The sequence below is a fragment of the Tenrec ecaudatus genome, chromosome 17 (genome assembly GCF_050624435.1).
Source record: "Tenrec ecaudatus isolate mTenEca1 chromosome 17, mTenEca1.hap1, whole genome shotgun sequence".
NCBI lineage: Eukaryota > Metazoa > Chordata > Mammalia > Afrosoricida > Tenrecidae > Tenrec > Tenrec ecaudatus.
Genome location: NC_134546.1, coordinates 18516341 through 18532254, shown reverse-complemented (window position 1 = coordinate 18532254; position 15914 = coordinate 18516341). Strand labels below are relative to the sequence as shown.

Genomic DNA, 15914 nt, shown 5'->3' with positions numbered 1-15914 from the left:
GAGCTGGAAAGGGCGGTTTGGTGAAGACCTGAGCGAGGCCGTGGGGGCGGACCTCGGGGCGTCTGCTGGCAGGGCCGGGTCTCCAAACTGACCCTGCTTCGGTGTTTGGAACACTCACGACATCTTTGGACACTCTGCTCCCTGGCCTCTCCCCGGGGGCATCGTGCTGGACTCTCTCCTCAGGGCAGTCTGGGCTTCTCTGAGAGGAACTGTGCCGGGTTCTCTCGCCGCGGGGTCGCTAGGGGTTTTCTCGGAAGGACTGCGCTGGGGTTTCTCCGAGTGACTTCGATGGCTCCTCTCCGAGGGCTTTTGAGGGGTTCTTTTAGAGTGACTTCCAGGACTCTTCTCAGAGGGACTGCGATGGCCCCGGTCAGACAGAATGCGTCGTCTCCTCTCGGAGGGACTCCGATGGCCCCTCTCAGAGGGACTCTGATGGCTCCCTTCAAACAGAATGTGTCGTCTCTCGGAGGGACTGCGATGGCTCTCTTCAGACAGAATGTGTCTTCTCTCAGAGGGACTCCGATGGCCCCCTTCAGACAGAATGTGTCTTCTCCTCTCAGAGGGACTGCGGGGGCTTCTTTCGGAGGCTCTGTGATGTCTGTTCTTGGGAACGCCGAGTCCCGTTCCCTTAGCGGAACTGTGACGGCTTCTCTCGGAGAGACTGTGAGGACTTCTCTGAGAGGGACCGCTCTGGCGGTCTTGCTCCTTGTGTGGGGGTTTCTCTTGAAAGCGACTGGATGTGCTCGTCTTCCTGGATGAGCCCTGGCGCGTTTGCCCTCTAGCCTCAACTCTGGTTCCTGGCTTAGCCAAGTTCTTGGGTTGCTGGCTGGAGCTAGCTCTTTTGTAACTTTGCTTATCTCCACTACTACTGTGGATTTGGCTCTCTGGGATGGAGGTGGTTTGGCAAGCACCCTTGGAGGAAACAGTGGACTTAGACAATTGAGTAGATAATTGAGTAGATCTGGACTGGAAAAGGGTCTCTCTTTTTGGCTGTTGATCTGATCTGAATTGGTTGGTTCTTCCCAGCTTAGTGGTTGGGTCTGTGGGCCTTATCTTGATATCTGGCTTCCCCTCTCCTTGGCTCTCTCTGAATAAGCCTTGGTCCCTGGCTTTTTGTTTTAGACAGGAGTTTTTGCCCAGCCCCAACTTGTCTGACCTTTCCCTGTTCTCGAGCTTCTGCCCAGTAGAAACCACAACTCTGTGTGCTATTTGGAAGGCCTGTTTGAAGCTCTGAAAAAGCAGATGCATGAACGAGGGATGAGAGGATGGCTTAGGTTTTCTTTTCAAAGAGGCAGTAGTTGCCTGGGCTGCTCCAAGCCTTTTCCTTCTTAACCGAACTGGTAATTCCCTAGAGGGACTCTCTATTAGGCTCCCACTGCTTTGTGGTCTAACTTCCTTAGTGAGTTTCCTCATTAGGTACTTTGTATTGTGGGTCTTTTGGAGGTGTAGTTCAGCCCATTTTTCTTCCTGAATGCTTTCAGTACTACTCTCTGGTAGCGAGTGAACTTGAATGAGTTCATAGTGCCCACACTCTCCAATTTCTGTCTTACCTGCTGGATCAGGCCTGCCATATTGATCTTGCCTGATAGGGGCTTGTACAGGAGTCGGAGTCTGGGAAAGCCCAGACCAGACATCGGTTGTGGGAGTAGGACTCTTAATAGCTTGAGTATTGATTTTAGCTTTCCTTTGTGATGGTGACAAAGGACTCTTTGTTGTGACAGGTTTATCTCTTCCGTGATACTTTGGAACTTGGGGTCTTTTCCCAGTTCGCAACCTGAAGCCAAGATGCAACCGTATCCCCCCATGGCCCTCAGGAGTGTTTACAAGGTGGAGCTGTGGATAGATGATGAGGTAAGGTCCGCAGGGATTCTGTGATTTATGACAGCAAGCAAATCCGGAACATCGTCCACACTGTAAGCAGATAGGGTATTTTAGTACCAAACCTGTTGCGAAAGGTGGAGGCACATTGGGGGGTAGTTGACTCCTTAAGAGTTTTGCTGCTATTTTTAGCTGCAGATCTTGTAATTGCCGGGACTGTTCCGAGAAGTCACTCTTAGCCTGTGGAAGATAACTTGACCCGAAAGTGTATTGGTCTTCCAAAGTCCTTGTCTGTGAATCACTCTGTGAGTTCTCACTCTCTTCTATTGGAAAATAATTCATCTGAGTGCAAAATATTCTGTGGGAAGAGTCCGACTTCACTGGAGCAGGAATTTGATCTTTTGTGTATGAGAAAGGCATATGTTGCTTCACTTCCTGGGATGTATCACTGAACCTCGAGTTTGTTTTCTCCAGGCCCACTCTAGTCCCCAAGTATTGCTGTATTATAGAAGATGGGAATCCACGTGTCCATATTCTTAAGGTCTTTCTTTTTTCAGGTCCATGGCATGAAGTATGTCTCTGGACGTAATTTTTGACCACTGAAGAGTGAAAAACAATACTGTGATCCTTTTCTAGCAGGCCCTGGGGGGGGTTCATCAGTTCTGCTGGAATCCCAAATAATTTCTGAATGGACTTACAGGGATCTGCAGTGGCTTCTTCAGCTAGAAATGTTTGAAGACAACCTTTCTTTTCCACAGTGGCTCCCAAGATATTCCCCAACTTTGCCATATTGGAGAGATATTTTCTGGGTAGTCGCTGTTTACAGGCACGACTCTCCCAGACATTCTGCTGCCTGCCAAGAATCGGCCGAGTCAGCCCCCTTCGAACCCCTGAGACTGCTTGGGGAATCTCGGATGATAATCTCCTGCTTCGGGATGGATGTTGGGAGGGGCTTTGGAGTGAGTTGTCGGTCCCTTCTATCTGCTTCCTTTTTGTTTTCTCCTGAGATATGACATCCACTCTTGGAACCTCCGGATGTGGGGTTTCCACAGTGATAGCTGTCTGACTAGAAGATGGATTAGGAAGGTTCACGGGACGAACTGAAGACTGTGTCGTAATAGGAGCTTCATCGGGCTCTCCAGGCTGGAAAGCCTCTAACTCACTGTTTTTCCAACTATCCAAATCTTTGGATCCTTGCGGCATTTTAGAACCCCAGCTGCTTCCTTTTTCAGACATGGTTTTGATAGGCCTTGAGATACGGGCTGATGAGGAGCTATGTATGAACTTAGATAAATAATTTCCTACTTGCAACTCTGCTGACATTAATTCCTTAGATTTCCTATTCTGATACACCTGTCCTAAATGCAAATCCTCAGATTCCATGACTTGAGGAGACTCTGTTTTTATCCCTGTTGATTTCACTGCCTGAACCTCAGGCTCAGGAGTCAACACTATAGGTTTCTCAAGTGTAAATGTTGGCAGTGAAATTAATTCTCCAGGTTTCACTTGGATATTTGGCCTTGGAGTTAATTCCACAGGTTCTACCCGTTCTTGAAGGTGTGGCCTTGCGGGTAAATCCAAATTCCCGATTTCTTCCAGCTGTGTTCTTTGAACTATTTTTGGCTCTACTAACTGAGGAATTAGTCCCGGTGCTAGTTCAGATTTTACTATTTGAATTAGTGATCCTGGAAGTAACACAGTCTTTACAATTTGAAACCCTGTAAACTCACTTGTTTCCAAAAGTTGGTGTGTTGGCTCTTGTGTGGTGATTAATCCCTTGGAGTTCACATTTTGCAGCCATAGCCCTGAGGTAAATGCTGAGCGACTCATATATTGTGGTTTTGAAGGCAACTCCACAGAGTCTACCATTTGAAGAGTTGGCCTTGAGGTAAATGCCTCGGACTTCACAACTTCAAATAATGGCCCAGGGGTCACTTCCACAGAGTCAACAACTTTTGGATGGGCCACTGGGGTTACACCTATTGATTTAGAGACTTGAAGTTGTGTCCTTGCTGATTCTGCAACTTGATTTTCTGATACTGACCCTGAAGATCCCATATGATTCCATGATTTTGAAGTCAAGTCCCTATGGTCCCTCACTTGGGTCCATGTCTCAGAAGGCAACTCCACAGATTCAATAACTTGATGTCCTGGCCCCAGTGTCACCCCTGGAGATTCTTGGACATGATGTAATGATTTTGGAATCAATATTACAGATTCTTCCCTTTTAAGCCTTTTCTTAGGGATCATTTCTACAGGTTCTAGGGCCTGAAAAGAGGGCCTTCGAGATCCCTTTGTATGTTCAATGTCTTGACTTATTGGATTAGGGGCAATTCTAAGGGGTTCTTTTCTTTGCAACCTCGCCTCATAAGTCAGCCCCATAGTTTCTGCAGTGCGATACTTTGGCTCTAAGGTTATTCCTTCAGATTCCGCAACCTCCTGCAGTGGCTTTGTGTATAGCACCCCAAAACTCTTAAATTGAGGCCATGGCTGAGAGTGTAAATCCATGGTGTCTGGAACTTGGCAACTTGTATCTGGGGTTAATTCTAATGATTTTGATCCTTGAACTCCTATCACTGGAGTCAGATCCATCAATTCTGGTTCTTGAAGAGGCTGTGGACCAAGATGATTCTCCAAATAATAAATCTCTGGACATTTTGTCTCTGGAATCAGCTCAGAAGATTCTACACCTTGCAAATGTGGCTCCTGGTTAATCAAACTAGATTTTGTACCTTGGGATTCTAACTGTTGGCTCAATTCAGACAATCTCACACCTTGCATTTGTGGCCCAGGGTTGCATTTCATAGGGGCTTGACCTAGAAACTGTGACGTTTGAGTCGATTCGGACTTCAGACTTTGCAAATGTGGTCCAGGGTTAAACAACATAGATGATTTACTTGGATTCTCTGTCCCTGGATTCAACAAAGAAAAGTTCATATTTGGAAGTGTTGAAACTGCAGTCAATTCAGATGATTTTACACCTTGCGAAGGTGACTTAGAGTTGCACCCAAAAGGATTTTCACATTGAAGTGTGGGCCCTGGAATAAACTCAGAAGAATTCACACATTGTAAATGTGGTCCAAGGCAGGATACATTAGCTTCTATACCTTGAAGCTCTGGCCCAAATTTCATACCTGGCAAACGTGGCTCAGCGTTAAATGTCATAAAATTTACATACTGAAGCTGTGGCTCTGGTTTCCATTCAAAAGATTTCCCACCTAGCAATTTAGGCTCAGGTTTAAAGTCCAGAGATCGCTCCTCTGGAAGCTTTGTCTTCATGCACATCTTAGGAGCTTTTACCCCTTGTTCTGGACCTGAATTAAACCGAAATGGTTTCTCATCTTGGCACTGTCTACCAGTACTGAACTCAGAAGAGAGCACACTGTGCTGTTTTGATCCCAAGGCCAATTCAGAAGGTTTCACAACTTGAAATTCTGAGCCATGGTTGACCTCTGTAGATTTTACTGTTTCAAATTTTTTCACCTCGGGTGGTTTTATATTTTGCAATTTTGCCCCATGATTAAATCTCACAGATCTCACACCTTGACATTGTGTTCCTAGCATCAACGTAGACAATTTACCATCTTGTAACTGTGGGACTGAGTTGACCCCAAAAGATTTGCTATCTTGCACATTTGCATCCTTAGTCAATCCAGAAGATTTCATATCTTGCCAGCTTTGCTTGGGGGTAAAATCAACAGTTGTCTTTAAAGGTAACTCAGAAGATGCTGCACTTTGGACCGGTGAAACAGGTTTTAATTTGGCAGATTGCAAATCTTGAAGCCTATGCTCTAGTGTCCTGTCAGATTTCTTATCTTGTAACTGTGGTCCAGGATTGAACTTCATAGGTTTCACATCTTGAAGCTTATTCAACACTACAGATTCCCTACCTTGGAACAGTGGTCCTGGTATCCATTGAGTATATTTCTTACACTCAAGCTTTGGCTCTTCATTTATAGGTACAGTGTTCACACTTTGAAGCTGGGGCTCTGAGGGCGAACCGACATGTGTCCCGTTTTGCATCTGTAGTTCTGGAGACAGGTTAAGGGTCTTCCAGATTGGCTGCTGTGGCTCACTGTTGAACTCCATAGATTCTTCATCTTGAAGTTTTGATCCTAGAGTCAATTCGGATGACTTTACAGCTCTCAACTGTAGTGCAGGTTTCAACTGTCCAGGTTTGACACCATGAGATTGTGACCCAATACTCAACCCTACAGATTTTCTACATTGGAACTCTGGTCCTGGTATCCACTGAGCAGATTTCATACTTCCAAGTTCTGGCTCTTGGTTTAACTGTACCACTTTCACACTTTGTAGCTGTGACTTTGAGTGTGGCTCCATTTTTTTCCCTTTTTGTAGCTGCAGTCCAGGGAACAACTCAGGAATTTTTTTGAGCTGCCACCCTGATTCAAGGTGGGACTCCATAAATTTTTCATCTGAAAGTTTTGTTCCTCCTAGAATCATTTCAGATGACAGCACATCTCTCAATTTTACCATGGGTTTCAATGTGGCAGGTTTGACATCTTGAAATTGTGACCCAATACTCAACACTTCAGATTTTCGACCTTGGACCTCTGACCCTGGTATCCACTGAGCAGATTTCAGACTTCCATCTCTCAACTGTTTCAACTCTGCCATTTCAACACCTAGAGATTGTACTCCTGGAATGAAGTCTACAGATCCCTCATCCTGACACTCTGGCACTGGGAGCACACATTTCATATTTCTAAGCTCTGGTTTTTGGTTCGACACCTCTGTTTTCTGATCTTGAAGCTGTGGCCTTGAAGTTGTCTCCAAGGATTTCATTTGGGGCAATTGTGGTGGTCCTGTGGTCAATTGGGGAGATTTTATGTTTTGCGACTGTGCTTTTGCTTTTATGCCTTGAATATTTGGTTCTGGAGGCAGTTCAAATGATCTCATATTTTTCAACTTTAGTTCAGCATTCAAGTCTACAAGTTTTACATCTTTAAATTTTGGCTCTGGAATTAACTCCACAGACGCCATACCTTCTGACCCAGACTCTCTCTTCAGGTGTTCTAAATGTGCACATTGTTGGTCTGGTGTGACCATTACAGATGTCTTGCCATCCTGTTCTGGTTCAGCAGTTAAGTCCACACCTGTCGTTCCTTGAAACCGTTGCCTGGAGGATAAATCCAAAGCTTTTACTCCTTGAAACTCCTGTCTTACGGTTTCATTCACAGATTTTACCACCTCCATCTTTAGCCTTGGCGTCCCCTTTGCAGACTTTACACATTGTAGCTTTGGATCTTGATTCACTTCTACAGATTGCGAACTTTGAAGCTTTAAAGATGGGCTTGTCTCCACAAATTTCGTATCTTGCATTTTGGGCTCTAAAGTCAATTCCTCTGGTCTCACCCCTTTAAAGAGGGGCTTTTGGAGTACCTCCATAGATTTAGCAATGGCTTGAATCAATGACTCTGGTGGAAAAGCCATAGAATTTTTACCTTGTGTCTTTGACGTAAGGTTCAGATCTACAGATTTCACTTCTTGCAGCTGTGAATCCAGTAACAACTCTACCGTTTTACATTTTTGAGTTTTTGAACCTGGAATCAACTCCACGGATTTCACACCCTGAAGTTTGGAACCTGAGGTGAATTTTACAAATTTGGCATCTTTAACCTGTGGTCCTGAGATTATCTCCACATACTTATCGCCTCTTATCTGTGGTTCTAGAGTTGATTCCTCAGAGTTTAAACCTTGAAACTTTGAACCTAGAGTCCACTCTAAAGGTTCTGCATCTTTCACCTGTGGTTCTTGGGTCAATTTGGAAGTTTTTATACCTTGGAACTGTGATCTTCTGGCCAACTTAGAATGTGGCTCTGAGACTAATTTATTAACAATTGGTAGCTGGTTCAGCTCTACATATTTTAGACCTTCTAGTACTAACATCTCAGGCTTATCTCCTTGCCTCTCTGGTGCTGGGAGCAAATCCACAGATTGAGCCCCTTGGGTCTTTGCCTCTGTGGGTAACTGGGAAATTTTTACACAATGTAGCTGTGGTCCTGAGCTTAACTCTGAAGACTTCGTGCCTTGAGGTTGAGTTCCTGGGCTCAAATCAAAAACTCTGACATTTTGTAGACATGGCCCTGGACTAAGTCCTATTTGTTTTATACCTTGAAACCCTGCAGATGTTTGGGTAAATATGGGATCTTGCAGCCCCAACTCTGACATCACCTCCACAGAATTCGCACTGTGAAGCCCTGGTCCTGGGATCTCCACCCCACATTTGACACTTTGAAGCTTTGGCCCTGGAGTCAATTCAGGAAATGTAACATCTTGTTGCTGTTTCCCTAGGTTCAGTTCCTCAGATTTCATACCTTGAAATTGTTGCTCTTTGGTCAATTTCACAGATTTCATACTGTGAAACAGTGATCCTGGAGTGGACGGAACAGATTTCCTATCTGCAACCTGCGGCTCATGGCTTAACTGCAAAGAGGACTCTGGTCCAAGTACCGGAGGCTTTACGTCTTGAAGCTGTGATCCTGGCATCAGTTGCCCATATTTGAAACTTTTGTCCTTTGGTTCTGGTGTAAGATCAGAAAATTTGACATTTTTTAAGCATGGCTCTGGGAGTAAAACCTCAAATTTCGTATCTTGAAGTTCTGGTGTCAAATGTATAGCTTTGAGAGGTTGATTTGGGGGCCCGGGGGTAAAATCTGACCAATTGATTTCTTGCATTGGAGAACCTGGGATCAACTCAGCAAATTTCATAGCATGATGTGGGGGTCCCGAGACAAAATCTACACATTTCTCTCCTTGAAGAAGTGGCCCTGGAGTTAACACTGAAAATCTGAAATTTTGTGGTTGTGGCCCTTGGGTCAATCCAGAGGATTTGACCCTCTGCTGCCCTTGATCCAGAATTAAATCCCCAGATTTCACACTTTCTGACTGTGTTCTTTTAGTCCGTTTCTCTGATACCTTTCCTGGTGTCAACTCGGCTTCTTCCTTGCTTGTAGTTAACTGTTTCGTTAAATTCCCACATTTTACATCTTGCGACTGCTGCTCTGGATCTAACTGCCTAGACTTCACTCCTTGGAGCAATGACTCTGGGCTCAACTCCATAGTGTGTGGCTTTGGCCCTATAGCTAAGTTTTCAGACCCTACCACTAATGGAGACGGCTCAGGAGTTAGCTCCACATATTTCAAAGCTTGCCGTAGTGGCTCTGATTTCTCATCTTGCATCCTTGACCCTGGAGTTAACTCTAAAGACCCTTTCTCCAAATCCAATGATCCTGGGGCCATCCTCTGGGTTTTTCCAACTTCAAGGAATGTTAGTCCCACAATTTCTGGATCTTCATATCTGGGTTTTAGGTTAATCTCGGGAGCTTCAGTAACTTGAAGTGGTGGCTGTGGAGTCATTTTTACAGAGTCTCCCAATTGACCTGTTGGTTTTTCTGTGAATGCCATTTGGGGAAAAGCCTCAGAAGTCAAGCCTGTTTCTGTGTCTGCACAGTCTGGCCCTGAGATCATCTCTGAAAAAATCTGAGGATGTGGCACAGGCGCTGTCCCAGCAGACTGCATGACTTGCTTTGGGATCAACTTCACAGGTTCCTTCTCTTGTGGACAGACCTCAGAAGCTGAACTCCTACATTCTACCATTTGGGGAGTTAATTCCATAGTTTTTACATCTTTAGGCATCAGTTTGGGGGCTATAGTCTCAGATCTGATATCTTGTAAATGTGGTTTGGGTGCCAACTCCACAGATTGTATATTTTGTGTTACTGGTCTTAGTGTCAACTCCACAGTTTCTGGTGGCATAGTTAAATGAATACATTCCATCCCTTGTGACTGTGACTTGGGGCCCAAGTCGACAGATTTCTTATTTTGCGATTGTGATGCTGGAGCCAACTTAGTAGACTTTACACATTGGAGTTGCGGTGCTAAGGGCAACTGGACAGATTGCTCATCTTGAAGCTGAGGCCTTGGGACTGACTGTCCAGATAGCCCACTTTGCAGCTGTTGTGCAGGAAATACTGCCTCAGATTTCACACTTTGCTGTTGAAGTTCAGGGGCTAATCCTGTTGATTCCACAGCTGAGGTCAGCCGTCCATATTTTATCATTTGTGAGACTGAGCCTGTGGCTAAGTCTAAGGATTTCACACTTTGAAACCTTGGCCCCAGGGTCAGGTTCTCAGGTTTTACTCTCTGCAATCCCGGGAACAACTTTGTACATTCCTTGGCTTTAAATTGTGGTATTGGCTTCACCCTCATGCTGTTCACGTCTTGAAGAAATGAGGCAGTACTCATTACCGCGGATTCTGTGACTTGCTGCAGTGGCTTTTGGCTCATTCCCATAGATTCTTTACCTTGACTCAGTGACCTTGGGATTGTCCCTAACGATTCCACTATTCGATGATGTGACTGTGGTGGCTTGTCAGATCCCCTCATTTGCAGCCATTTGTCAGAGGTCAACCCCAACATTTCTGTGCTTTGATGGTTTTGCTTTAATCCTATCTTTGAATATTCTGGGATTGGATGCTGTTGTGGGGTGAACCTCAAAGGTCCCATCACTTGCTGAGGCGGTCCTGAGCTTAATGCCACAAAGTCTAAGTCCTGATGATGTGATTGTGGAGTTGTGCCCACAGATTCTAGTTCTTTAATCCAGGACTTAGGAGTCGATTCCAAAGAGTTTGTGACCTGAGATATTAGGCTTGGGGTCAAGCCCTTAGCTTCTACAATTGGTGACTGTGGTCCTGTCATCAATCCCATGGGTGACCCCACTGCTATTGGAGAACCTATGGCTTGATGTGGTGGCTTTGGAATCACCTCTACTGATTCCATGATTTTAGTGGGGGGTCTTGGAGGTCGATCCACTGGTTCTACAACTTTACATGGAGCAATAATAGTAGGCAAGCTACAGGAAGAAGTCAAACTATCTGGTTTAGTTGGCCTTGGGGTCAAACTTGAAATTTGTGGCTGTGCTGGTCGAGTTAGCCCCATGATGTCCATAGCTTGTAACAATGTCACTGGAGTTACTTTCCTATCATCTAGAACCTGATACAAGGGTCTTGGGGGTATTTCCAATGACTTTGTGTTTTGAGGTATTGACCCTGGAGTAATCTTTGACGATTCTGTGACGTCACTTTGGGGGCTTGAGGCTATGCCCACTGATTCTATGACTTTATGCTGTGGCTGTCCAGTCATAGCCACAGTTCCCAGGACTGCATGTTCTGGCATTGGACACACTGTTTCTGATTTTATGACTTGATGGTCCACTTTCACCGACTCTTCAACATGACACTGCGATCCCGTGGTGAATCTCCCTGATCCTGTAATATGTGGATGTGGCTGGTTAGTCATCCCTATGGGATCCATGACTTGAAGAAATGCCACAGGAGTTACCTTCACATTACCTGTGACTTGATTCAATGACCTTGATGTCCACCCCTCTGATGCCATACCTTGGTGCTGAAGCTTTGGGGTTACGGCTCTTGACTCGATAACTTGATTTGGTGGTTCTGGAATCGCATTTGCCTTTTCCTTGGCTTCCATTGGTTTCACAACTTGATTTGGTGGCCTTGGGAATAAATTCATAGATTTCATCACTTCTGTATGAGATTCTGGGATCATCCCCATGGAATCCATGACCTGAAGCAATGCCAATGGCGTAACTTTTGTGCGCTCTGTGACTTGATAAGGTAACTTTGCAGTGAATGCCACGTCAGTTTCTTGGGTTTTCTGCTGCTGGAAGACACTTTTCTCTGGAAGATCTACAACCCTTGGCTCAACTCTACCAAAGTCTAGCATGTATTTAGGCTGCTTCTGCAATAAAGTGGTTTCCTCTTCAATTTTCTTAACTCCCATGTTTCTCGGAGGTAAATTATCCCTAGATGTAACTAAGGGTCTGGATCCAAGGATTTGAGGGCCATCCCCAGGCTGTGGTTGCTTGCTTTGGATAAGTGGCTGTGAAGTTTTTGTTTCTGGGCTACTTAATCCAGGAAAGTCTGGGGATTTGTTGTTGATATTTTGCTCAGTCTTTTGATGAATGGGCATAGATGACTGGGAGTGTGGGTTCTCTGATTCCGGAACTCGTTGTACTTCAATTAAGTAATTCAACATTGCCCATGAGTCTCTCACAGCCAGAGGTACTGTTTGTTCCCGCAAAGTACAAACTTTCCAAGCTATATGCCCCTCTAGTTCCCACCTAGCTAAAGGAGAGAGGCGGATTAGAGTCCACCCCTTGAGCTGTGGTTTCTCCTTAACAGAATTTGGCCCACAATCTGATGTCAAATGGCTCTTGGTCGTTCTCTCATCCTTTGTTTTCTCTTCTGTACAAATATTTGAGGATTCAATAATAGAGTCGATAAAAGAACTTGGTGGTCTTAAGGGTGAAGGGGCTGCTAAATTCTGAAAGAACTTTGATTTCTCAGGTTCTGGGAACCAAAAAGAAGACAGGGGTGTGTGTTGACTTTTGAAGACAGGTTGCTTTTGGTGGAAATCAGGTAAACTCTGGCTCTGGAATTGCCAGGTGGCTCCTTCAGAGAAGACAGGAAGGGAAGATAGGCTGGAGATGTTGCCTACTGATCCAGAAGAGATGTTGAGGCCAGTAGAATGATTTTCCCGCTTACAGTCACAACCGGGTAAAACAGGTGTCTGAGTTACAAAAGCAGAGGTGATGGAAGAAGAAATTACTTCTTTTGCTTCAGGCAAACACTGTCCCATAAGACTTGATCTAGGACATAAAGAGAGAAGGTGTCATTCATTTTGAAGTAAGAAAGGGTGAAAGGAGAAAGAATGGTCATTTCGAGTGCAAATACTCTTGTCCTAAGCAAGATAACAGTAATAATGACAACTTTGGTATTGGACTGCTAACCACAAGGCCAGCAGTTACAAACCACCAGCTGCTTAGGAAAAAAATGAGGCTTTCTACTGCTGAATGTAATTGAACTATGGAATGATATGATATCTATATTAGCTCCCAATAAAATAGGGTTGGTTTGTTTGGGGGAGGTGGGGCTGAGTTACTGTCTCAGAAACCCACTGGGGTAGTTCTACCCTGTCCTACAAGGTCGCTATGAGTTGGCCTTAACTTGATGGTAGTGAGTTTTGATTCTCTCGCTTATGAGAGAATTCTTTTCCCAGGCTATAAAGAGGCAATTTTTCCCGTTCAAATAAAAAAAAATGATCCCTAAATAAGGAATTCCATTATCTTTATTTTAAAATATTTTTCTTGTTGCAATTGTTGAGATTATAGCCAGCAAAAACACATACCAATTCCACAGAGTCCCCATGTACTATTCAGTGACATTGACTACATTCTGTGAGGTAGACAGTCATTCTCACTTGTCTTTTCTGAGTGATTTTTCCCCCATTAACATAAATCCTCTGTCCCCTAAGTGTCCCATCTACTCTTTTAAGTTGCTGTTGTCAACTTGGTGCCATGTAGATAGTTCTTGAAAGAGCATGATACCTCAGGCAGATAGTCTTACTCGTTAATGTAAACTATTATTTGCTTGTTTGTTTCCATTTGGTTTTAAGAAGACAAGGGTAAGAGTATATTTTGGGGTGAAGGCTTAGAGCAATAGTTTCAGGGGTTCATTTAGCTCCCATAGTTCCAGAAAGTCTGTATTATATGAGAATTTGAAGGTCTGTTCTGCATTTTCTCCTTTAAAAAAAATTTTTTTTCCCTTTTTTGTAGAGGGGCGGCTTGTACAATTCTTGTCACAATCCATACACCATCCATTGTGTCAGGCACATTTGTACATTTGTTGCCATCATCATTCTCAAAACATTTGTTTTCTACTTGAACCCTTGGTATCAACTCCTCATTTTTTCCTCTCCCTCATGAACCCTGATAATTTATAAATTATTTTTTTCATGTCATACACTGTCCGATGTCTCCCTTTGGATTAAGATTCTTTTATAGAATCCTTGATCAAATGTTCAGTAATGGTAGTCAGATATCCCGTTTTTCAGTAGACTCACTACCATTGAGTCAGTGCCAATGCATAGTGATCCTATAGGGTAGAACTTCCTCTAAGTTTCTGAGACTAACTCTATAGGAGTAGAAAGCCCTAGCTTTCTCCCTCAGAGTGGCTGGCTGGTGGTTTTGAACTTTGGACCTTTTGATTAGCAGCCCAATATATAAACACTATGCCACGAGGGCTCCTGTTCTGTAGCCTTTCTTTGAGCCTAGAACTTTCTCCCAATGCCAAAAACGAAAAAGAAAACCAAGCCTCTCTTCTCCCTTATTCTCTTCTTCCTCTCCCTCCTCTCCTGTTCTCTGCATCTCATTCCTGTCCTCTTCCCGTTTTCCTTCCTTAGAATTTCTTTAAAATTCTCCTCCTTCCTTTTATAAATTCTATCTTCAATCCTGCCTGAAAAATACCCTTCTCTGACCTTGCTCTTTCCAGGTGTTTTAGGATGTGTTGAAGGCTCTTTTCCATTGACCAGAGTGCATGTTCTTGGATCCAAATCATAGGGAATCCTGAAAAGCTGAATGCAACAGAGTATGTCAGCACAATGGAACTGATAGTAAAGTATTTGGAAGGAAACCAATGGGAAGAAAGACTTAGAATGGAGACAGCAATTTTTTTAAATCATTTTATTAGGGTCTCATACAACTCATCACAATCCATACATACAGCAATTGTGTCAAGCACATTTATACATTCATTGCCATCATCATTCTCAAAACATTTGCTCTCCACTTAAGCCCCTGGCATCAGCTCCTCATTTTTTCCCCTCCTTCATGAACCCTTGATAATTTATAAATTATTATTTGAGACAACAATTCTTGTGAGGGAAGGAAAACAGAGTCCCAAGTATATTACTCCTAACCTCTACAGACTATATCAGTATGATAAGCTAAAGGGAGAAATATAGAGTGAAGACAGAGATTACTCACTGTATCAGGTGAGCTTCAATGAAACCCATCTTGAGCTTGTCTTCCCACTGTGGATCTGAGAGTGGAGGTGAAGAATCTATTAGTATCGTTAGCAATTGGCATCACCTAGTCCAACCCCCCTGCCCTCTTTTTTTTTTTAATAAAGAAACAAAGGTGAAGTCAACCCCAAGTTCATAAAGCTAATTGATAGCATGACTAAGACTTAACCCAGGTTTCAGGTTTTCTGTTTTTGTTTTTAAACTACTCTGCTGCCTTCATCAAGTGATCAGAAAGAGCAAGGCAGTTACAATAAGAGTGAGTTGGAGTTTGGGAAGCCAAGATCGATCGTGATCCATGTGTTTTCCTCCAAAGAAGTCTATCCATTATCTGTGGTGGGAAAATAAGGTACTGAAACTTTCCTACCTAAACTCTTGATCATCTCCTCCGTGTCCCAGTCTCACCCAATGTCTTTCCCAATACTTTGGGTTTTCCACAAGAGGGAAAGAGGCACAGACAGAATGAGCTCTCTTTTCAGGGAACCCGTGTGGCCCCATGGAGTAAGCACTGGCCTGCCTGCTAACTGAAACGTCAGCAGCTCGACCCCACCAGCGACTGGAACTCTCCACAGAGAAAGGGGAGGCAGCCTGCTACTGGAAAGGTTTACAGCCCCGGGACCTCGATGGAGCTGTTCTACTCAGTCCTGTAGAATCACTGTGAGTCTGAATTGACCTGCTGGCAAGGGGCTAGGTTTTTTAAATTTTACCTCTCTTTGTGAATGGAGATGCTGGAAAGAATAAAAAAAGACTTCTCACTACCATCACATTGATTCTGACTCAGGATGACCATTATAGAACATAGTGAAGCTGCCCCTGTGGGTCTCCAAGGTTATAGAAATCTTTATGATGCGAAAAACTTCATTTTTCATTCATGGGCACCTCGTGGGTTTGAACTACTGACTTTGCAATCAGTAGTCCAACTTGTAACCTACTACGCCAGCAGGCCTCCTTGCTACAAAGGATAGACACTTTTTTACACCCTTCTTTTCAGCTCCCCTCTACCTGCTGCTTACAGCTGGAGTCTTAAAGAAACTTCACAGTCTATTCTTGGGGACTAAAGAGCAAAGGACGGGATCTTTCTGACCTGTGAGTTTGTGGCCCTTTTTCAGCTTATGCTGACTTGAAGTCTAGAGAAACAAAAAGGAAAAAATAAGATCAAGTTATGTTCTAGGTTAGAGACCCTATTGGCAGTA

At 44.1% G+C, this 15914-nt stretch overlaps 1 protein-coding gene across 1 annotated transcript; it reads right to left on the bottom strand.

Annotated features, from left to right (window-relative positions):
- Window positions 1–114: 114 nt before the first annotated feature.
- On the bottom strand, window positions 115–12507 carry SPATA31H1 (SPATA31 subfamily H member 1). The gene is made up of 2 exons (XM_075536064.1): window positions 5824–12507; window positions 115–4431 (listed from the first exon to the last, which is right to left on the bottom strand). The coding sequence occupies exons 1-2, from the start codon at window positions 12499–12501 to the stop codon at window positions 115–117; spliced, it is 10995 nt and encodes a 3664-aa protein (XP_075392179.1). The 5' UTR covers window positions 12502–12507.
- Between the last annotated feature and the right edge of the window lie 3407 nt (window positions 12508–15914).

Coding starts and splice junctions, on each gene's coding strand:
- SPATA31H1 (XM_075536064.1), bottom strand. CDS start 12,501: ATGGGACAGTGTTTGCCTGAAGCAAAAGAAGTAATTTCTTCTTCCATC. Junction 4,432..5,823: donor AGATGCAAAACGGGACACAT/GTCGGTTCGCCC, acceptor CTTGGTCCACAG/CCTCTTCAAGAACCAGAATT.